Genomic DNA, 23,628 nt, shown 5'->3' with positions numbered 1-23,628 from the left:
AATGGAATGCTAACAGCAGGTGATGACTTTTAATGTAAAAAATGTCATGTTTATATATATATATATATATATATATATATATATATATATATATATATATACTAATATATACTTCAGTACTAATAATATACTGAATATTTGTAATTTAATATACAGTAAACCTGCGGAAATGACATTTTTGCTAATATTTTAGCTAATTGGCACCTAGCAAGGCCTACCACATTAGTTTTGACTCTTAATATACATGAATTCAACTCTAATATACATTTATTTTTAAAATGTTGTTCAAAAATACACAATTATTAAGTTGAATGGTAAGGACGCACAATAAATACTAGAGCAGAAAAGATGATGTTTACCTTATTTTTTTGGCATCTTGTGAGTGAGGTAGTGTGGTGGCCCAGTCTGTCAGAAATGTGCTCAAGTGATAATTTCTGTTTCCATAGAAACTAGACTTGTTTGTGTTCGATAAAATTTCATAATAAAAGCTTTTTTTCATTGTTGCACTAAGGACTCAAAAGTGTGGGACAGGCACATTTAGTTATAAAAATCATAAAAATGATCAGTAAATAATACAAAGAATTTTAAGATGCTGTAAATGAATCTGTATATTAAACAATACCATTTGAAATAATGTCATATTGTAAAAGAATGAAAGTATCTCAACATTGAAACGGTGTGGGACATGAGCAAAAATGGTGTTTGGACCTATAAATGCTTCATAATTTTACATTAAATCATATTATTTATTCATTCTTTTTTATGTCAAGGTGTGTATTGACACTACGTTTATATTTATGAAACATCAAATGACAAATTTTAACATAAATCTAAAATTTCACTCCTGGGACTTAAAAGTGCCCGTATGCAGAAACACCCTCATATAGCATTAACATGACCACATGCTTAATTTAAATATTATGTTAATAATTATTTAATTATGTAAAAGTAATAATTATATTAGTAATTTATGAATTTAGCAGATGCTATATATCTGTATATATATATATATATATATATATATATATATATATATATATATATATATATATATATATACAGTATATGATAGGCTAATAAATCATAAAAAAGAATCAGTTGTAGATGGATTATTTTTTTCTGAGGCATTGGATTGTAACATTCTAATTAATTGATAGAGAAATGTAGGTGTGAGCTGGTTTTCTTATTGACATGGAAGTGGTAATACGATATGGGACTGTCCTGTCTTTAATACGGCTTTTTATTTTTGGATCTTGACATTCACGGTTGCCCTTTCGGCGCAGTGGCAGCAGAGCCGTCATATCTCTACCGGTATATTCGACCAGGAGACTGGAGCATGGACTGCACGAGCTGAAGGAGAGGAAGACTGTTAAACAGAGGGAATAATACTCGAACAGGTTTGCTGAGTGTTGTGAGTTCGTGCTTGTAATGTAATCCTCTGACCAGATTTCCGCCATGTCGTCCATGATGCTGCAGCCTCAGATTGATGATGCTGCGACTGTAAACATCGCTGCTTTATGTGTTTTGCCAACCAGCTCATCACAAATCAATAGGTTGAATGTCAAAACTATGCGAACAATAACAGTAACACGGAAAATAAAGCAGCAGACATATAAAACATGCGGTTTCTGAGCCGTACTAAAAGTAGCGGATGACCACTGTACACATATGTCCCATGGTATTTACATGGCATATGGCACATGTCCGAATTGCCATTGAAAAACAAGGTTACACTTTATTTGGTATCACTTTATTTTACAGTGTCCTCGTTATACATGTTACATGTAGCTAGTTAATGACTATAAATAATGCATGAGTAATTAACCCTAAACCAAACCCTAATCCTATAGTAAATACATGTAGTTATTAATTATTATTAATCAGTATGTATAATTACACTGTAACACTGACACCTTAGATCAGGTTCGGTTGCATGTGATTATGCATAATTTATAGTTATTACTACAGTAACTACATGTAACATGTGTAACAAGGACACTGTAAAATAAAGTGTTACAAAAAATAATAACAAAATGGTATTAGGCCTGCCTACTACTGAAAACAAATCACACAATTGCCGAACAGAAAAGTACCACGTAATAGGTTGTTTTTGTGCCATGGTATTACCATGTAAATACCATAGTACAGGAATTTGGTAATCCTTTACGCTTGTATATTTCAAAGTACCTCGGTATTACCATCTGATCACTATACCACTTGCATACTTTTTATGTAAGGGCTATATTGTTTCATTAGTATTATTTGCCGAACAGTTTATTTTTATTATAATTTTTTTTTATTATTAATTAAATTAAATTTGTATTATTTAGTTTTTGTGTTGTTGTTGTTGTTATTTTTTTACTACATGTTATGCTCATTTTATTTGGTTATTTTTTTATAATCAACTTCTAAACATTTATCTTGACTTTAACAAATATACATACACATACTGAGCTCGGTTTGTGATAACCCAGTTTTCTCGCAGGTGAGGTTATAATAATGACCAAAGACGATGAAATTCCTGACTGGGCTGGAGCACAGGACTTCTATGAGAAGTACGATCCAAAGGAGATCCTTGGAAGGTACTGTCATATTGTACACATATTTTAGTGAAGATGAAAAAATATCCCGGTCATATTCACCCCAATTTACATAATAAACCATTATTATTTTCACTTTATGCGAATGAGAATGAGATTTGTTGACTTTTTTATATTAATGTCAAAATGTTTAACATTGATTTTGGGCTTTTTTGAAAGGTGTTGTTAGATTCACATGAAAATAATCTCAGTCATTTTCAGTCATTTAATGAACAGCAAATGAAACTAGAGGGGCATGAAATTTGTAGTGCACCATTTTGGGCATTTTTCAAAAAACATAAGAAATATTAAGCTATATATTTTACTAAAAGAGAAAAATAATACTGTCTCATTTTCTGGTATGTTTGACACTTGAGAAATATGTATTCAGTATCATTAGGATTTATATAACATTAAGGTACTATTTTTTAAATATATTTTTAATTATAAAAAAACCAAACATTTTTTTGTGCTCTGCATTTGAATCCTTGCCTCCTTGATCTGAAGAGGGACGTATTTAGATTTATACTAAAAGGCCTTTTACTTGCTAACAAAGTATAAACTATCAGTCAGACGACAGAAGGCATGAAGTAGATTGTGTACAACTGGATTTTTAGCCAAGATTGTGTACAATTGATTTTTCATGGCCCTTCATTGGACTATGCAATGTGTTATATAATGTACGCTGTAGTATTTATATAAGTCTATACTGCAAATAGTATTTCTCATGGTGTTTGTGTTGCAGAGGGGTGAGCAGTGTGGTTCGACGCTGCATCCATAAGCGAACCACTCAGGAATATGCCGTCAAAGTCATAGACATCACGCCGTCTGATAAGATGAGCCCTGAGGAGATGGAGGAGATCAGAAATGCCACGACAAAAGAGATTGACATCCTCAAGAAAGTGTGCGGGCAAGAAAACATCAGTAAGTATCCAGGAGGTTAGAATAGTAGCAGCTTTGAAGCATGAAGATGAAGTATGTTTATATCTGTAAAGAGTCTCGTATGATTTCAACACATTGTTTCTTGCTTCTCCAGTTCAGTTGAAGGACTACTTTGAAACTAAAGCTTTCTTCTTCTTGGTGTTTGACTTGTAAGTATTGATTTCTTACTTTATATATATATATATATATATATATATATATATATATATAGTAGTATGTTGTGCACTCTATATGTACAATAAACACACAAAAGTACAAATATTTCTCATAATTTTTTAATGAATAAAATTGCTTTAACATTTAATTATGATACTATTTGAAAAGTAGTTAAATGCAATAAATATTGCTCTCACAGGATGAAGAAAGGAGAGCTTTTTGATTATCTAACGGAGAAGGTTACGCTCAGTGAAAAAGAGACAAGGTTAGTATAATTTATAATAAATCACATGAAACCAATCAACATGTGCAGTTGATATTTCATCACAAAATCAAAGTAAAAACAACAAGCTGAAGGCATATTTATGATCGTTACGATTGTTTTGCATTGTGACATTATTTTCATGACAATTTTGTCTCATTTACTCCTCAAATCTCATTACCTTTATGTAAAAATATCTTATTCTCAATACAGAAAAAAAAATACAATGTTTTTGTACATAATGAAAGTATTCATTGTACTTCCTTTAATTTATGTTGGGAATATGTTATTTTGAGTTCGATATAAGTTACTTCAAACTCAATCAACAGCATTTGTTTACCACAAAAAAACATTGATTACTGCATAAATAAAGATACTGACTCATCCCTCGGTTTCTTTAAAAGCAGTAAAAATCAAGGTACAATGGAAGTAAATAATAAATAATTGTATTAAATCACTTACATTAAAGGGTTTAAAATCTTTCTAGTTTAAAATTAAAATCTAAAAAACAATTAAAGATGTTTGTAATGAACCCTTTAATTCTTCTGGTAAAAGTTGTCTTATTTGAGCTCTTTTGAGGTTTTAGATAGGCTGTTGCATGGCAATGAAGTTGTAAATTTGGATATACAACAAAGGTGGTGAAATCATCTCTACATGCACATTTGTTTATATTTTGTGGCTACCCTACACTTGAAACAGTGACTTCCATCGTAAGAGACTGATTGTAAAGAAAAGTAGGGACAAATCAAAAATTTTTTTTTGGTTATTAACATTATGCCACAAGCATAGGCGTAATTTGCGTGTGGGATGGGCCATGTGGGACATGTACCCACCAGCTTTTGCCAGGGTCGATATTGCCCCAACCACTTTTTGAAACATCTCGCGGCACTGATGCACCAAATACAAAGGAAGCATCTCCAGTTGACTAGCAGAGTATTCGTTTCATTCAGTTGTTATATAAGAGGTAATCTGGCACTGGAAAATGTTGTTTTTGACTGGACAATCTCGACTGGAAGCGGCAAGGGCTGAGTCATGGTAGCACGGCCAGCTACGCAAGTGTTCATTGCCGCTGTTATCAGTGGCGGTGGCTCGTGCACAGTCTTCACAGAGACGAGTTCTCCAATCTATCGCTTAATGCCGTTTCGGAGACTCTCTACTCGTTTCAATTCGTGTCCCTGCTCTTGATATACAATCACTGATGAATATCTTTGGTTTTAATGAGAGAAAAAAATCATACGAAGGCAGATTAGAACCCAGAACCTCTGACACGTTAAACAAAAGTTCCCTATCAATTCGGTTAACTCATATTGCGTCGTAGAGACGCTATGGGAAAACTCCTTTTTTCTCCGAAATACTGAAGCTTGATTGAATCACGCAGTGAAACTGCATGAACCTATGTTGCTGTAGCCCGCCGAAATGGACAGGGTTACCCATCCATACAAGCGGGGAAATCTCGACATAGAACTCCAGAATCGTTCTCCTTCAGCACGAAGCTCTTCTCCTCGCTGGACTCCGAGACAAGCTAGAAGAAGCCTTCTTGCCGTGGAACGAGCCTTAGCATCGGAACAGCTGATTCAGTGTCTCCCCTGCGGCTATCCGGCACTGGTCCTGTGTGCCTTACTTTCTCCACAGAGAGAGATTCCCCTCACATGCAGACCTGCGATCTTTAGCGGCCTGGTCTCGTTTGAGGGATCTGAGGAAGATCCCTCTGATGGCAGCATGTCACTAGCGGCTTCCGACACAGAGGATTGGTCGGGCTCAGTGGATGACTTCGCCCCGTGCTGTCTAGAGATCAGGGCCGTGGCCAGCTCAGTGGTGTTGGAACGCCACTTATGGCTGAACTTAATGGAGATTAAAGTTGCAGACAAAGCTGCTTTCCTCAACTCCCCAGTCTCCCCCAACGGTCTCTTCGACCCAGCGGTGGATGGATTCACTGAGCGCTTCACCGCTTCCTGCCCAAGCTCAAGCTCCAGCTCCGCAGTGCTTCGAGTCACCAGAAATGCATGACGACTCAGCAATCCGCTCAGCTTGGGCCTTCTACCGCTCAGCCCAAGTCAGAGTCTGAGCCTCTCCAGCTCTCCGTCAACACCAAACGCGACCCCCTCCTTAAGCGCCAGGGTCCCCGCCCTAAGATAACGTTGGGTCCTGAGCCACAGAAGCCGTCCTGATCCATCAGGAAGGAAGAGTAGAGGGCTATGGCAGGACCACCCTCCAAAAAATGGGGGGGGCTGCAGCGCCATAGGTTTTTGCAGTTTCACTGTGTGATTCAATCAGGCTTCAGTATTTCTTAGAAAAAAGGAGTTTCCCATAACGTCTCTACGACGCAATACTCGTTCCCGTTATCTCAGGGAACCGAGGTTACGTTAGTAACCGAGTGCAAAATGATGCAAGGACTCTCGATCGGGACTAATGATATATTGTACAAGATGTAAGGACAGAATCACGTAAAACTATCACATTAAGCATGAGTTCTATGTCGATAAATATACAATTGGTATTTGGACATCGTAATGTTATTTTTTGTGTATTTATTATTGTACATTTCTGATATAGCTTTGTATTAGCAACTCAATTTTTTTTCTTTTTTTATCTAATTAGATTAATCTTTGAGAATAATTATGTTAATGTAACATCTTTTTTTGTCTTGATTTGAGGGTGAAATGTGACCTGGACACGTTTTCGTGAGATTCACCCCCAATGTATTTACCATGGCTCAGACTATTTGCAGTGCTCTGTTTTCATTTTGCAGGAAGATCATGCGCGCCCTGTTGGTGGTGGTTCAGTTCCTTCACTCTCAGAACATTGTGCACAGAGATCTAAAGCCGGAGAACATCCTTCTGGATGACAATATGAACATCAAACTCACTGATTTTGGCTTTGCTGTGCAGATTGCACCAGGACAAAAACTCAATGGTAAATTCAATTCAATTTCATTCACATTTATTTGTATAGCGCTTTTCACAATACATATTGTTTCAAAGCAGCTTTACAGAAAATGCATACGTGTGTCTACATTACAATTTAGAGTGATCTGTTATCAGAGGTGACTGTATTTCAGAAATGTACATCTAAAAATCACACAGTTGGCTAACATCATGATTAATTTTTAGGCATTGAGGAAATGAGCTCATTGAAGTTATAATTACAAGTTGTGAACATAATGATTACACTATGTAGAAATTTTATCATTGGTGCATGTTGATTCAGAGTTTTCTTCATCTGAAGTCCTCGCAGGAGTTGGTCTGAAGTCTTCATAAGAGGCTGGATCCAAACTAGAGCCGACGCGCTCTCTAGTTACTTAGAGAGTGGGCATCCCGAGATAAAACAGAAAAGGAAATGGAATGTAATTAGCGTAGATGCTGTTCATAACATTTCAAGCATCATAACATTGAACATCATCAGGAAGGCTATTCCAGAACTGGATAGTACAGGGGTGTAATGATACATCCATATGGATTGATGCATCCATTAAATGACTAACGATATGATGTATTGATGCAACATGTAAAAACAATATTTTTTTCACTGCACACAATGTCTCAAAAGAGACCACAAGAAGACTTGTTTGTCTGTTTTCAAAATAATTTTTTCGATATATTTGAAAAAACTGCAGTTTATTTTTAGTTGTTGATGTCCATTTGGGAAACAGGATTTGCAATTGTCAGAGAGTTCAATTAAATTTTTATACTTTAGTTGGATTTGTGAGTAAATAAAATAAAATGTAACTGGTTTTGTTGCATACATAATATCATAATATCGATATTTGATCACAGGCTCCTGAATCTAATTAAATAGTAATCCTATCAGGGCATGCTTTGTGGTATCTGTAAATATTGTGTCACGATACAATCTATAATATCAAATGAAACGTCCAATTTACACACCTACTAGCTAGCTGCCCGTTTGTCTATAGAGAGAGAGAGAGATGCCCCTGCATTTTCTGATCAGTAGTTGTCAGGTTTATGCAGCTCTTGGATTCGGGTTTCATACTATCCTTATATGAGAGATTAACATGATGTTACTGGAACTGGAGGAGCTGTTTGCTATTTGGTGTGGCCTCCGACCTTTATCCAGGAACAGAGTAAACGCTCTACTCTAAGAATGACCCATCAATTACATAAATGTGTGTTCCAGACATGGCTAACTGATGAGTGAAGTCTTAACACACTTTACTGTGAGATTGTAAAAGGATGAATTTCATCATGCTGTATTCTCATTACTGTAATGAAAAGATACATTGATTACAGAAATTCTTATTGATATATTATATATTTTAATATATAATATACATTTTAAAATATATTGTATGTAATATATTTATAATATTCTAATAAAATATAATAGAATCATATAATAAAATATAAAACAATCTATAAAGTAATCTTATATTTGTCATATGACATTTTATTAAATTATAAGGTTTAATAATATAAGATTTATTATTTGAAAGAATTTTGAAAGATTCACCTATTTCATAGCTGAACAAATTAATCGTCCAGCGCTCAATTTAATGGGCCGTAACTATCAGCTCTGCAGCGGATATTAATATCCAAACTATAGTGAAAACACTATTTATTAGTACGGTAACAAGATCAGCAGTTTGAAGGGATAGTTCATCCAAAATTTTTAATTATCCCATAATTTATTCACCCTCAAGCCATCCTAGGTGTATAATATGACTTTCTTTTTTATAGCCAAACAGAATCTGAGTTATAATAAAAAATATCCTGGCTCTTCCATGCTTTATAATAGGAGTGAATATTAAACTGAGATTTTGAAGCCCAAAAAAGTGCATCATCCATCATAAAAATAATTCATACGGCTCCAGGAGGTTAATAAAGGCCTTCTGAAGTGAAGCGATGTGTTTTTGTAAGAAAAATATCCATATTTATAACTTTATAAACTAGAATCACTCAACTCAGGATTTTCCTCGTGAGACTCAAGATGTCCTATCTCCGAACCCATTTATTAAAGACCCCTGTGATCAATAATTTTATCCCTTAAAATTCAACTTTGATCACCAAAATGACATATTTAAGTTTTTTCCTTGAAAACAAAAATCGTCATGCCTTAAAATATCTTGAATGTAGCTCTACACCCTTGCCTCATTTAGTATACATGGTTCTATGAATATGCAAATGAGCCCCGCCTCCACTCACTCACTCCAGCTCAGAGATCCACTCGTTGACGATCACACGTTGATCTGATTGGTTACAAGGTAGTTTGTGACGTCAGAAACACCAGCGATTTCAAACAGTGTTTTTGAGACTGTCTTTGATTCACTGCAGTTTTAAGGAGAAAATACTCAGCGATGGTGTCGACTTATGAATTTACACATGGTTTGTCTTAAAGCACATTAAAAACACCACATAGACATATAAACAACATTAAAAGCTGGATTTTCACCACAGGGGGACTTTAAAGTTGCCTTAAGTGTTTGTTCTCCAGTTGGGATAATCTCTTACTAGCTTTCTTTGTCTTATTTGTGGAAGAGTTAGACTATATAGAACTATTATAGAATATAGACTATAGAATAGTCAGTTAGTCTCCAGACTGAATGGCATCCCAAATGACAGATCACTTATTTGATTGTCCTGAATTGTTGACTCTGACTCTTCTTGGTCAGTTTGAGCGAGTCATCTGCCTGATTCACTCTCAGTTCCTACAGAGAATAAATTATTTATTTTTTTATTTTAGGGTGAAATAAGAACCTGACATGATATTAAAACAAAACCTGGTCGTATGTACCATAACATGCTATGCTATACATAATGCATGTTATGATGCACAAATACATATGTTATGCAATATGTTTTGCATGCAGTATTAGATAACAGGCTAATATGTTTCATATGTGTCATAGAGGTGTGTGGAACGCCAGGCTATCTGGCACCAGAGATCATCGAGTGCTCTATGGATCCGCACCACCAAGGTTACGGGACCGCCGTTGATCTGTGAGTAGCGGACAGGCTTTACACAGAATTTATACAAGAGCTTGATCAATATAAGACAAACTCATGAAAACAATTTACATTAAACGTTTAAGTTGGACTGATTCGAGAAAAATCACACCGTTGTTTTTCTCTTTTCCAGCTGGAGCGCAGGGGTGATCATGTACACCCTTCTTGCAGGTTCCCCTCCGTTCTGGCACAGAAAGCAGATGCTAATGCTGCGGATGATCCTAGCAGGAAGCTACCAGTTCACCTCTCCGGAGTGGGACGACCGATCAGACACTGTCAAAGACCTGGTGCGTCTGACCTGCAGACCTGGGAATAATCAAAAGAGTGAATGAAGATTAATGCAAGCCCACAGCTGATCTACTAACCTGAACTCTGTGGTGTTCACTGGGGGTTTCAACTTTCAGATCTCCAGGCTGTTGGTGGTGAATCCCGAGACACGTTACACCGCCACGGATGCCTTAAACCACCCTTTCTTCCAGCAGTACGTGGTCGCAGAGGTGCGACATTTCAGCCCGTACAGGAAGTTCAAGGTGGGCTCTATAATTGAGAAAAATGAGTAATTATTGATTTATTTAGCTGTTTTCTTGCATAGTTGTAGGAAAACACTTCACATCTTGATTAGACAGTCACATTAGTAAAACAAAAAATTATAATAATGAAGGACGGATTAAAAAATTATAAAATTATATATAAATAAATATAATATCCGGGTTGAAAGTTAACAGGGATTGGGGAAAAAAAAAACCCTGTATTAAAAGTATAGTTCACTTAAAGATACTGTACCTGATATTTTTTTCTTCTATTTGGGCAAAATGGTTTAAACCCCAAATCATATATTTTAAAGAGGTCATATAATGCCATTTTTGTACAAGCTAATATGATTCGTTGGGGTCTAAATGAAAAGTTTGTAATATACTTTAAAAATTCTCATTAGTATTGTAAGAAAACACTCATTTTACCTGCTCAAAAACAGCTCTGTTTTCAGCACGCTGTTTAAGTGCATGTGTCTTTAAATGATAATGAGCTTTGCTCACCCCGCCCCTCTGTTCTGTGCGTACACCGTTTTTAATAATAACACAATAACCATAACGTGTTGTTCATTATAAACGTGGGATTATGAATTATATTGAGAACGTCGTACATAGAAAACATGCCGTAATGTACCCTGAGTGTAAACAGCCGCATTCATCGTGAAGCGTGCTAGCGATTTGCAAAGATTAATATAAATATTCTTATAAAGGTTAATAAAACATTACACTCACTTCAGTTCTTCTGGAGGTGCAGCAGGAACACGAATAGTTGGTACCGATCCTTTTTTCAGGAGCAGCTTCTTAGCAAAACCAGCTTTATACTGACCCTCGTTTGTAAAGCAGTCTGGTGTGTGAAATGTTTCACGCAAACATGAAAGCATTGACGTTGATCGTGGGAAATATTCCCTTCGAAAACAAACTCAGCCACTGCGTCTTCAGCGGTTCGGATTGAGGAACATCAAAACGACTGCTGTGTTCCTTATTACACCCAAGAACAGAACACCACAATCGCTTAGACACCATTCTGCTCATAGACATGCTCCAGCATATCAACAATGACCGCGCCGGTCCGCGCAGACTATGATTGACAGCTCGCTCACGAGCGAGGGCGGGTCTGTGTTGAAACGCTGCTGTCAATCAACAATCGTGGGAGGGGCGTCCGACCGTGTGACGTCACAAAATCGAACGGCTTGATTTGAGACAGGGGAAAACATATAAGGAGATTAAAAAAAAAACACTGGATGGATTTTTATGATGGTTGTGTACAGGCACTGCCAACACACATTTCAGGACAATCAACTTGTAAAAGTGCATGTACCATTATATGACCCCTTTAAAAGCAATCATCTGTGAAAAAAAAAACAGGCTTTATGATGCCATCTACTGTTTATTATAGAGGATTGTAATAGATGAGAAGCTCGTTCCAGGGACGGAAAGTCTTGGCCAATAACATGCTCAGGAAAAACAAGGTTGCGCATATTCAACTCAGGGACAAAAATGATAAAATGAGCGAGTACATCATGAATCCATTTTCCAAACCGTGTTTTTGTATCTGAATCACTACGGTCCACCTCTAATGAATGTGAAAAAGTTTGCCCCTTAAAAAGGTAAACTATGTAGGTTCATTTCAATCACTTGTTTTTCAGGTAATCTGCATGACAGTTCTGGCAACGATGCGCATTTACTGCAATTATCGACGTGCCAAGCCAGTTACCAAAGAAGTGATCAAGAGTGACCCCTATGCAGTGAAACCTATCCGCAAGCTCATCGATGCCTGTGCGTTCAAGATTTATGGACACTGGGTGAAGAAGGGCCAGACACAGAACAGAGCTGCCCTGTTTGAGAATACTCCAAAAGCTATCTTGCTTTCTCTAGCAGCCGAGACAGATGATTCAGCTCTCAGAATGATGTAGTAAATGTAAGCGCTCCACAGGAAAATATGTTCAAGAAATATGTATGACATCACATGTTACTTATCAACATGCGCTTTCATTTCATTCATTTTGCCTTGAAGAGTTGCATAATTGGAAGCAATTGCAGCATTTAAATGTTGTTATTGAAAGCCTTAGTGAAGCTGAAATATTTATGTGCGTTCAACCTGGATAGCTGAAGTTCTCACGCTTATCCAGATCATGTTTATTTATTCTGTATGATAAATTATTTGAAATATTAAAACAAACGAAGTATTTGAAACTAAATGTGGATACAAACTCATTTTATGGCGTTGTATTTAATGTGGGGAGAGAAGAGGTGCTACAGTACATCCAGATCTTTCAAGTACCTTTGAAAAAAAAAAAAAAGCCTGTTTCTCCATTGACGGCCATTAAAATATTAAATAGGCTATGAAATATTAAATGAATAAAATACATATTAGATAAATGATTTTTTTTGCCTTTAAAAAGAAGATATTTTTAAATAATGTTGTTGGTAAGAGTTGACGGCACCCATTGACTTCCATAGTATTTTTTCCTACTATCGTCAATGGGGTCCATCAACTGTTTGAGTACCAACATTCTTCAAAATATCTTCTTTTGTGTTCAACAGACGAAAGAAACTCATACAAGTTTGAAACAACCTGAGGGTGAGTAAATTATGAAAAAATATTAATTTTCGGGTGAACTATCCCTTTAACTTATGAATATTAATTAGGTTTCTTGACGCTCTGATGACGCTCTACAGAGAACATGATGAACGTCAGCACGTCAAACTTAATATTCATTAGATAAGCGTTTCCACGTGTTTTGTCCTTCTACCTCTTTTAGTTTTACACTTCCGCCGTCCCATGTGTATATTTTCGTTTACTGGGATATAACAATGGCTACTAAACGTCAAAATGGGAATCCGCCTGAGTCCGTTACAACACCAAAGAAAACCAAAACACAGGAAAGCGAGTTTACCGGCGCTGTCTTTAAATCCATGCTGAAGGATTCCTCTAAAGCGATAAAGGGTGAGTGTTTCTCAGATGAAAACATCAAATATCATGTTAGCTCGATTCGTGTACATTGTTGATCAATAATTTTCTCTAAACGGTAAATATCACGTTACAGTGTTCATCTCCACAGACTTTTATTTTGTTTTCATATTTTATTGTGCATGCGTAGAACTGGTAGTAATTGAAGTCATAAATGCAGAATAATACGAAATTATTACTTAACAATGTATTAATTAGTTATCCTTTTTTATTAATACAAGTATTGCATTCATTGAAACTAATAAAACAAGCAACAGTTTGTAAGATTAATATGTACTCTTGATTATTTTGAATAGTTTTGCAATGTAAGTATAATTACCCTGTACATAAGTTACCCTTGTGTGTGTGTGTGTGCATGTATGTATGTATGTATGTATGTATGTATGTATGTGTGTGTGTGTGTGTGTGTGTGTGTGTATGTATGTGTATAGGTAGATAAGATTAGATGTACATATGTTCATCTATGTCTATATACATAGACTAGATTATTTGTATGACAGTGTCTAAGAAAAGAAATGTTATCATGGCATATTAACATGTACTTCTGTATTACCATGTAGGTTTGGAAACCTTCATAAAAATGGCGAAGAAACTTCCCTGCGCAGAACTCTATGATGTAGTCGAGGGATACATAAAAATCTCAGTTGAATGTTCAGAGATCTTCGGATTACTGGAGGAAGATAATATTTCAGAGTCAGAAGTAAGTCATGCATTAGAATTTAGATTTGTTTATCTATTTGTTAGTTTACTTATTTATTATTATGGGGTAACACTTTATTTTGATGATCCACTTTAGAAATGATTCTACTAACTATTAATAACTTTGCAACTACATATCAACTAACTCTCATTAGAGTATTAGTAGACTGTAGTAGAGACTGTTAGGGTTAATAGAATAAGTTGACATGTAGTCGCAAAGTTATTTATAGTCAGTAGAATGTCTAAAGTTTACCATCGAAATAACGTGTTACCATTATTATTTTAATTTAACCAGGTTATTTGCAGGTACTGTTTATTGCTGTGCTCATATTGTAACACTAATAATGCCTTTTTAATTGATATGACCTTACTATTTTGAACATAATTCAGTAGGTGGTATAATCTCAGAAATAAACACAGACTTTTATTTAATTTTGTAAAAGTGTCTTCGTCTCATAGGAAATGGAAGGTCAAGTCACATTGTATTGTAGGATACAGTATTAAAATGTTATATACATTTCGGCATTTATAGTAGTTAATCTAGGTATCTCATACATATGGAATATTTGCATACTATGCACACTATTCATGCTGCAGACTATGGCTGACAGCCCCTGTGAATTTGTTATGCATGTTGTATGCAGAGTTATGAAAGCATGTTTCCATCACGGAATAAAAATAAATAAAAAAGTGTGAATTTCACAATTTATTTATTTCCCCCTCAAATTTGCAAGTTTACCTCTGAAAATTCAGAGAAAAAAGTCAGAATCGCAAGTTATAAAAACTCAGAAATGTGTCGGACTTGTTGTGAGGTAAAGTCACAATTACCTTTTTTAATTGCAAACTTGCAATTGTGAGTTATAAACCTGCAATTAAAAAAAGATAGTTGCAACTTTTTTTATTTCAGTTTATATCTCACAATTGTAACTTTCTTTCTCACTTTCTGAGTTTATATTTTACAACTTCGAGAGAAAAAAAGGCAGAACTGTGAGTTGATATCTCAGAACTTTGACTTTTTTTTTTCTCAGGAATTCGAGATATAAACTCAAAAAAGTCAGATTTGTGTGATTAAAAGCTGCAATTGGCTTCCATACAGACTAGCCAACATTAGTTCTTCTCGCTCCACAAAGAATGCAGTTTGGCATTGATGATTTGCATCACCATGATGAATTGTATGTCATGTGTTTGGCAGCTGATGCTGATATTTCAGAGTCTGGAGATGATTTTGCTGCGGACGGCCAGTGATCTGTCTCAGCTGAGCATGGTGGGATCCAACATCGTCAGGAAGACTGTCTCCACTCACTTCAAACTTCTGCTCTCCTCTCTACACTCTGACAATCACAGGTATTTCTTACGCAAATTACTTATGCTTGCTGATTATTACAAATGAACGATGCATTTATTTCCTGATCATCTTTGTAGGACATCATCTTTATTGGTTTTCAGGTACTGATATGCAGCACATGTTACAACAGGCTAAATGAACCACTTTTTTGCGAATGCACTCAATGTTGTTTGCGTACCTGTTTTGTTTTCCGACAGGTTTGTCCGTCAGTGTCTGTGTTTGCTGTCCGCTCTGGTGTCTCAGGGTGCGGAGGCTGCGAGGGAGATCTTCAGTCTAATGCAGTTCAGCAAAGGTCTCACTAACCTCGCTCAGAGAAGAGACAAAACGGTAAGTGCTTCACAAACGGCAAACTTTACATTCTGATTCATTCATTTAGCAGACGCTTTTATCTAAAACATCTTGATATGCTTTTATCTTGAACATCTTGAACTCTTTACTTGATACTCACACTTAAGTCAATTAATTAACCTTTAAAGACATATAAACATACATTGCAATTAGGGCTGTCAAACGATTAATCGCATCCAAAATAAAAGTTTGTGTTTACATAATATATGTGTGTGTATGGAGTATAATTATTTTCTATATATAAATACACACACATGCATATATATTTAAGAAAAATGTGTTATTTATATATAATATAAATTATATATAATATAAATATATATACACAGTATATACATGCAAATATTTCTTAAATATATACATGCATGTGTGTGTATTTATATATAGAAAATAATTATACACCGTACACACACATATATTATGTAAAAACAAACTTTTATTTTGGATGCGATTAATCGTTTGACAGCCCTAATTGCAATACATAAGCATATACATTAAATACACACATATATTCAATTAAAACATTGACAGGCTGTGATAAACACACTCCCTATTAGATTTTTTTATGTCAAAATGTATTTATATAGCATTTGTTCATCATACACATGGTTTTAAAGCGGCTTTACTGAAAGTCATGATATTAATATTTATAACAAGTTAATATTCTCTTGCTTTATAATCATATTTAGCAGATTAGAGCTGGGTTTACATATATTTTACATTTTGCAATGATACAAGCAATCAATTTGCAATATATTATATATTGCTTTACGTAAAAGTGCTGTATGTACGTGGATAATGTTTGACATATTTATATATTCTAATTTGTATAAAGAGCTAGGCAATAATATAGTTGCATATGGCTACAAAATATAAAATCAGGAAGTTAAGATTTGCAATATAATTCAATTTACATAATAGTATACTGTATTTATGTGAATAAAGCTTTATATATAGAGCTTTGCGATAATACAGTTTCATTTTTGTGATAACATAAACAATCATACAGATGAGATTTTCTATAATATATTTAGGGATGCACCATTATGAAAATTTTGGCCGATAACCGATAATTCTTTATATTTGAAAGCCGATAACTGATATATTGGCCGAGAAGTCTTAATCCAAATATTTATTTAATTTTTGAGAGCCTGTATAACTATATTTTCCTGTTTTGAAATGATTCCAATTATATTTCAAGCAATTAAAGCCATCATTATGAACAGCGCGCATCTGAAGTGTCTCAGCTGAAGGAAATAATACATTATTTATCGGCTTTTATATATCGGGCCGATAACATAAAAAACTTTTAGGCTTTTTTTTTTATATATATAAAAACATATATCGGCCGATACCGATATGGTGGCCGATATATTGTGCATCCCTAAATATATTACTATATTATAGTATATATTGCTGTGCATGAGTATACTGTATGTATGCAAGTAAAAAGAATGTACAATCAATCCAACTTTTAATATCTCTCACCGATAATATAGTTAAAAATTTTAGATGATATTCCAATCAAGCAGTTGAGATTTGCTGAATAGTCCAGTACATACCACTTAACATGAGTGTACTGTAGGTAAGGTTGGATATACTTATAGTAGTTGTGTAATTTGCTTTTTCATGCAGTGGTAATAATTGTGTTATTTTTCCAGGGAAAGCCAGATGTTAGAATGGCTTACATTCAGTTTGTCCTTTCATTCCTGATGTCTGGAGACAATACAACTATTGGCCAGATACTGGACACTAAAGGTATCAGTGACTGAATTTATGTGTGTTATTTTGCACTTTGAGTTACCTTAAAATAAAACAAATTCTGCTGCTCTTTAGATTTCTTGTCTGAAATCTTGACCAATGGACTTACAGAGGATAGAATATCCATTGTAAACCTGATTCTGTCCACCCTGCAAACCAGAGTAAGAGCCTCCCTCATGAATGCCATTTATTAATGTGAGATGCTGTGTATAACTGTACTATATTTGTCCATAGGTTGTGCAGAATAAGACCATCACGAAAACTCAGAAAGTGCGCTTCTTCAGTGCTTCTGTCCTGAGGCAGATTGCCTCCCTCTATAAGTGGAACGGGATTGTGGATGTCAGCATGGATGAGAAAGAGGTACACACTTGGAGATTTGGACACACTTGCACTCAGTGACTCCATCTCTGACATTTTACTCAGTATGTTTATGTCTCTATAGATGCAGTCTGCAACACGTCATATACTTGGGGCATGAAATCAAATCCTGCTTAAAATACCAATCCATTCATTTCTAGGTTTACAATTATCCAATAGATTTGACTGTATTAGAAAGTTAAATTTGACTCATTTAAATTACTATATGATATTTTATAGGGATGCAAGGATATCATTTTTTCAGAATCGATCCAATCCGATACCAAAATTCTGGGTATCGACCGATTTTTTTTTATCAAGTAGGATTTCTATATTCTATAACTGTGTGTTGAACTGATAATCACTCTTTTGTGTGTTGAACACAATCTACTTAAAAATATAGTGTATGATCATTTATATATCATAAAATATATTATCATAATCTATGACAAAAATGCTATTATAAACTAGATTAGTGGATAATTCAGCAGTAAAATTTAGTCTAGAAAAATCACTAGTGCAAAATAATTGTATAAAATCTGAACATTTGGTGAAACAACATTTAATGGGGAACAAATAAGAGACAATAAGTGTAGCACTGAATCTGGTAAAACGTTACACATTGCTCTTTGTATCGTTGTAAAATACATTCATGAAAAACAAGATAACAAAAATCAAAAAGATCAATTATTTTATATATAGCCTACTATATAATGAAGAAATTGTTTAAATGTATATGAATATTTTAAATCACAGCTGTTTAATGAGGCAGCAACATATGATAGATGGGACAGAACAAGAAAGGCTATTAATAATCTTTCATTGTGCAAAAGTATTATAATATGAAAGACTCCAATACAGTGCGGCACAAAGCGCTTATGCACATCCCGTGCTCAGAATGATGCGCTTGAAGCAAGTCAGCATGCAGCGCTTCGAGTCTGCATTAGTTGTGGGAAGTTCGGATCATTTTACTGACTCGGATCTTTGAATCTCGTTCATCAAAATGAACGAATCTTTTTTCGAGTCATTTCGTTCGTTTCAGCAGAATGTATTTAAAATGTTACATGTTAGCCAAATTCCCCAAACACATAAAATGTTGATGTGTTTGTGTTGAATGTTAAAATGTTGAAAAAAATTGCAATGCAAGGAAAAGGCCAAATTATGAGAAACAGAAACGATTAATTAATTTATCTGGGTCTTCAGGCTATGCAGTCTGTTAGTTTACCTCACCTCCCGATCTGAGCCATTCATTCATCCCAATAAACTGAGCTATGTAGTCTGTAGTACCGGAAACAGAATTGATTAGTTCACGTTTCGAGTCTATCGACTTCGGGTTCGAGTCATTCGTTCATCACGTGACAGCACCTTATAGGCTGAGCTATGCAGTCGGTTCCGGATACAAAATTGATTGGTTCATCTTTTGAGTCTTTGTGTTCGAGTCCTTCGTTCATCATGTGACAAAAGAAGAAAGACTCAGAATCTTTCCTGAAGACTCGAGAGATGAACTAACACTTTCTCTTTCTGGTACTGACAGCATAGTCTCTATGGGACTGACAGGAAGAACTAAAGACTCGGACCCGAACCCAGAGACTCGAGAGATGAACTAATCATTTCTGTTTCCAGTACTAGAACCCATAGGATGTTGCGCATGCGCGAGTCATATTAAAGATTCATTCAAAATGAACGAATCGTTAATGACCGACCCATCACTAGTCCGCATTGAAAAGTTCAAAGCACGAAGGAAAGACATATTGATGCGTAGTGTATTATACAGTATCTGTCTATCTATGCAATAGTTTAGTGAGCCTTTTCTTTTAACAGTATAGCAAGATAAAGTCATTTTATTCGAAACCATAGACCTTTATCTACAGATCAAGTATTATAATAGTATTATTGCATCATCTTGGAGAGAGTTTCATCGTGTTTGTCGTAACCGAACTCGACGCGCTGTTTGATGCTGAATGGAGAATGACTGACAGCCCCAGCGGAGGGAAACGTTTACGTGATCTTGAATTCAACAACTTAAATATTCATTTCTATCTCACATTATACTATAGAATGGCTTCAGAACACTTATAATATAGTGCATGAAAACTTTATGGTGCTTTATGATGTTTTTGTGCCTTTTGTGGGGCTTAAACAATAACACAGAATAGTACACGCACAATATCAGATTTGGATCGGTCTCCTCTGACCGATACCCGATCCGGCCAAGAATGAGAGTTTCGGATCGGCACATCCCTAATATTTGATTGCTTAACCTGAACCACACGTCTGTGAAGGTGGTCTCCTAACAGTGGTTCAGGCCGCAGGATTGTTGGAGTTTTCCCTCTTTTGCACCTGACTTTTAAATCGCTAATTCGAAGCGAAAGTAAAATGCGCATACATGAACTGTTATGAATGCCCATGCGGCCGCTTCGAATTAGCGCCAATTAGCGGGGGCGGCAGTTGCTTAAATGGTGGATTCATCATTATTATTAATGAAAAAAAAACACAACAACTAGAAAAACACAACTATTCCTTTGCAGGTTCCCCATTAGCATTGGGTTTAAATCCAAAATTTTGCCTAATAATTTGGCGCTTTCACTTTGCGCTTTGAAACCAAATCTTCCGCCATCGTCTTGTCAGTCAGCTCGCCTCACTCCCGACTCCCGAGATAAATGAAATCTGACTCCCGCTGTTGATCTGTGCTGCGACTCTCGTTCGGCTCACGCTGAATTGAGCAGACTCTATTTTCTGTTGTAACCAAGGTTGTAGATGGGAGAAAATATGAACTAATAATCCCATAACATGTTTCACTCCTTATTATCCAAGCAAACTCTGATGGATAACAAGAAGTCTCGTCCTACATTTCCCACTGAATGTTCTGTTTTGCTCAGAAAGGCATTACATTACAAATGTTTAATACATTACCAATGGCTTTTCATATTGTCTGTATCCATAATTAACATCTTTTGTAATCAGAAGGATGAAGAGGCAGGGAAACGTATAGTGAGGGAGCTGGTGCATAACTTCCTGCTGGACATATGCTGCTCTCGCAAACATGGGATCAGTTTTCACGACCCGAGCCTGGGCACCGCTGGAAGGTGAGTCCTGGAGATGCTCATGTTGGCATTCTTGCAGCTGCAATTTATTTCTTAGTTTATTTAACAGGGTCAATGGGTAGTCCTCGACTGCCCCAGAATTAGGAAAGGAAAATTTTGGATCATTTCAGAAAATAAGCTCTGTAACTAACAGAAGTTTATGAATCTTACACGTTTTGTTCATGATAATCTTCACTAATATACACAACTTTTGAAGCCTAAATACAATTGGCAGAAGTAAAAAGGTAAATCTACATCACATGAACTCACCATCACTAAACTTCTGACAAGTCTTTCGGTATTTATTTCAATTTCCCTGAAAATCCAGGTTATAATAATTTGCAGCAGTGTGATTATAATGAGTTATTATGTGAGTAGATGAGATTATCTGATTGGTGTGAAGACGTTTAATGTCCTCTATAACCTCTATAGTCCCATTTAGCCACTTGTTAGGAAGTAAAAAGCTTTACAGAAATCACAAGGATGTATTACCGATGTATTTTATGCCATAGAATAACATGCATAAAACACTGTCCCAGTAAAATATGACAATAACAGCACAAACGCTTCAAAAAAATCTCCCCAGTGATAAAGAAACGATAGACTGTGCCCAAAACACTCTTCATCCTGCTTGTCCTTGCATCCCCAGAGCCGGAAACATCGTTCTTCTGCAGTTCCTGGTGGGGCTGAAGCAGGCGACGGAGGACGAGATGGTGGCGGAGCTGGTTGTTAGTGTTCTGAAGGGCAGTCCTGATATACTCACCAGATACTTCAAAGAAACCCAGTTCTCGTTCTCTCCACGAATCGCCAAAGCCTGGCAGGACAACATCACTCTGCTCAAGAAAGTGAGAAACTATGTCCTTTGGTTGCTTTATGTCATGTGGTGCAGTGCTTTCATTTCATGTAACAACGGGGAAAATGCACCTCTTGATTAAGTTGTGCATTCTTTTGCATTAACGGATCTTACAGATGCTACTTACTCAAGGTTTGATGTTGTTACAGATCTATGAGGCTCAGCCGGAGGTGTCAAAGGCTTTCCAGACCAGTGAAATGATTCCTTTACCTCGTCTGCTGTCAATGGTGTTGGTCACGTCTTTCCCTTCAGTCTGCAATAAAGTCTTCTTCACTCAAGGTCTCAATGTAAGTGGTAGATTTAACCAATCACATCATCAGAAGTTGTGATGTGCAGTATATTTTTGGCTAGACCGTTATTGGGCAATTATTAAAGGGATAGTTCACCCAAAAATGAAAATTTCTGCCATTAATTACTCACCCTCATGTCGTTACAAACCCGTAAGACTTTGGTTCATCGACGGAACACAAATGAAGATCTCTTTAGTGAAATCTGAGAGCTTTCTGTCCATCCAAAATGACATATTTAAAAAATGTTTCCTTGAAAAAACATTTGTCATGCCTTAAAATAGCTTGAATGTAACTCTACACCCTTGCCTCAGTTAGTATTCGCGGTTCTATGAATATGCAAATGAGCCCCGCCTCCACTCACTCACTCCATCTCAGAGATCCACTGGTTGACGATCACACGTTGATCTGATTGGTCACAAGGTAGTTTGTGACGTCAGAAACACCAGCGATTTCAAAGCGTGTTTTTGAGACTGTCTTTGATTCACTGCAGTTTTAAGGAGAAAATACTCAGCAATGGTGTCGACTGATGAATTTACACATGGTTTGTCTTAAAGCACATTAAAAACACCACATAGACATATAAACAACTCTAAAAAGCTTGATTTTCCTTTTTTTAATGTCATCTTAAAATGATCCGAGACATTTCTTCTTCCTCTAATAGATGCATAACTTGGTGGTCCAGCACACAACTCTTTCCCTCCTGGTGTTTATTCTCAAGCGAGCTCAGAAGAACATTGAGCTCTGCCTGGACAAAACCGCCTGGGAGAGTTCAGACGTTCACAGCCCTGCCGCGATGGAGGAGTTCGTGCAGCTTTACAGAGAGGCGCTCAGCAAGGTGAGGACGATGCGAAAACAACTGGAATGAAAGGGTTTAAACCGAGGGAATAAAGAAACAATCAGTATTTATCCTTTTATTGCCACAGATTCTACCGGACATGATGTGTGTTGTTTCCAACTGGCAGTCGCTCTCAAAAGAGAAGGAAGATGTAGCGAAGACGAAGAACGCGGAACAAAAACAGACCAAAGAACATCGTAATAATCTTTTTTTTGTTTTTTCTATCTATAGACTTGCTGTTGTTGTTGTTTCACACACTATTAAGATGAAGTGTTTTTCTCAATCAGCGCGGCAGGACGATGCACAGCTCATTCTGGTGAAAGCTCTTCTGCTCCAGGTCATGTGTTTGTATCAGCGGGTCGTGCCTCACCTTGTCAGCCAGAGCAAATTCGATTTCAGCAAACTCCTGAAAGGTACAATTGAGAACAGGTATAGTGCAGTTAGCTTCTAACCTGCTGTTGAAGTGACTTATTGAGACGTTTGCAGGCATTGTGACGGAGAGGGGAGTGAAACAGGAAGTTCCTCCGGTTCTACAGTATCAGATTCTTCAACTGGCTCTTGAACTTCCTGCAAGCAAATTCTCCTGGTTCCGCGTTCAGGTGAAAACCTTTATTCTTGAATGCTGCGTTTGTATCTTAGCTTTATAGTCACGTTATT

At 36.1% G+C, this 23,628-nt stretch overlaps 2 protein-coding genes across 2 annotated transcripts in view; both read left to right on the top strand.

Annotated features, from left to right (window-relative positions):
* The first annotated feature begins 1,054 nt into the window (after positions 1–1,054).
* Positions 1,055–12,627, top strand: phkg1a (phosphorylase kinase, gamma 1a (muscle)). Its single transcript, XM_079885516.1, has 10 exons — positions 1,055–1,397; positions 2,486–2,582; positions 3,325–3,503; positions 3,616–3,670; positions 3,877–3,942; positions 6,689–6,852; positions 9,803–9,893; positions 10,033–10,186; positions 10,304–10,429; positions 12,076–12,627. The coding sequence occupies exons 2-10, from the start codon at positions 2,500–2,502 to the stop codon at positions 12,340–12,342; spliced, it is 1,185 nt and encodes a 394-aa protein (XP_079741642.1). The 5' UTR covers positions 1,055–1,397; positions 2,486–2,499; the 3' UTR covers positions 12,343–12,627.
* A 521-nt stretch (positions 12,628–13,148) lies between these two features.
* The window catches only part of urb1 (URB1 ribosome biogenesis homolog), a 41,848-nt gene continuing 31,368 nt past the window's right edge, over positions 13,149–23,628 (top strand). The window contains exons 1-14 of the mRNA XM_079885896.1: positions 13,149–13,376; positions 13,961–14,100; positions 15,292–15,443; positions 15,642–15,771; positions 17,454–17,550; positions 17,629–17,714; positions 17,788–17,913; positions 20,875–20,996; positions 21,643–21,838; positions 21,996–22,133; positions 22,798–22,971; positions 23,060–23,168; positions 23,259–23,384; positions 23,458–23,570. Of these exons, the coding sequence (XP_079742022.1) occupies positions 13,244–13,376; positions 13,961–14,100; positions 15,292–15,443; positions 15,642–15,771; positions 17,454–17,550; positions 17,629–17,714; positions 17,788–17,913; positions 20,875–20,996; positions 21,643–21,838; positions 21,996–22,133; positions 22,798–22,971; positions 23,060–23,168; positions 23,259–23,384; positions 23,458–23,570 (1,842 nt within the window). The 5' untranslated portion in view covers positions 13,149–13,243. The remainder of the gene's footprint in view (positions 13,377–13,960; positions 14,101–15,291; positions 15,444–15,641; positions 15,772–17,453; positions 17,551–17,628; positions 17,715–17,787; positions 17,914–20,874; positions 20,997–21,642; positions 21,839–21,995; positions 22,134–22,797; positions 22,972–23,059; positions 23,169–23,258; positions 23,385–23,457; positions 23,571–23,628) is intronic.

The sequence above is a fragment of the Squalius cephalus genome (assembly GCF_949319135.1).
Source record: "Squalius cephalus genome assembly, chromosome: 11".
Classification (NCBI taxonomy): domain Eukaryota; kingdom Metazoa; phylum Chordata; class Actinopteri; order Cypriniformes; family Leuciscidae; genus Squalius; species Squalius cephalus.
This window is presented reverse-complemented; position numbering and strand designations above follow the sequence as displayed.

What these genes read in the sequence shown, in the direction of transcription:
- phkg1a (XM_079885516.1), top strand. Translation starts at nt 2,500, where the DNA reads ATGACCAAAGACGATGAAATTCCTGACTGGGCTGGAGCACAGGACTTC. An exon ending in TTCTTCTTGGTGTTTGACTT is followed by an intron (nt 3,671 to 3,876) that starts GTAAGTATTGAT and finishes TTGCTCTCACAG; the next exon opens with GATGAAGAAAGGAGAGCTTT. An exon ending in GCCCGTACAGGAAGTTCAAG is followed by an intron (nt 10,430 to 12,075) that starts GTGGGCTCTATA and finishes CTTGTTTTTCAG; the next exon opens with GTAATCTGCATGACAGTTCT.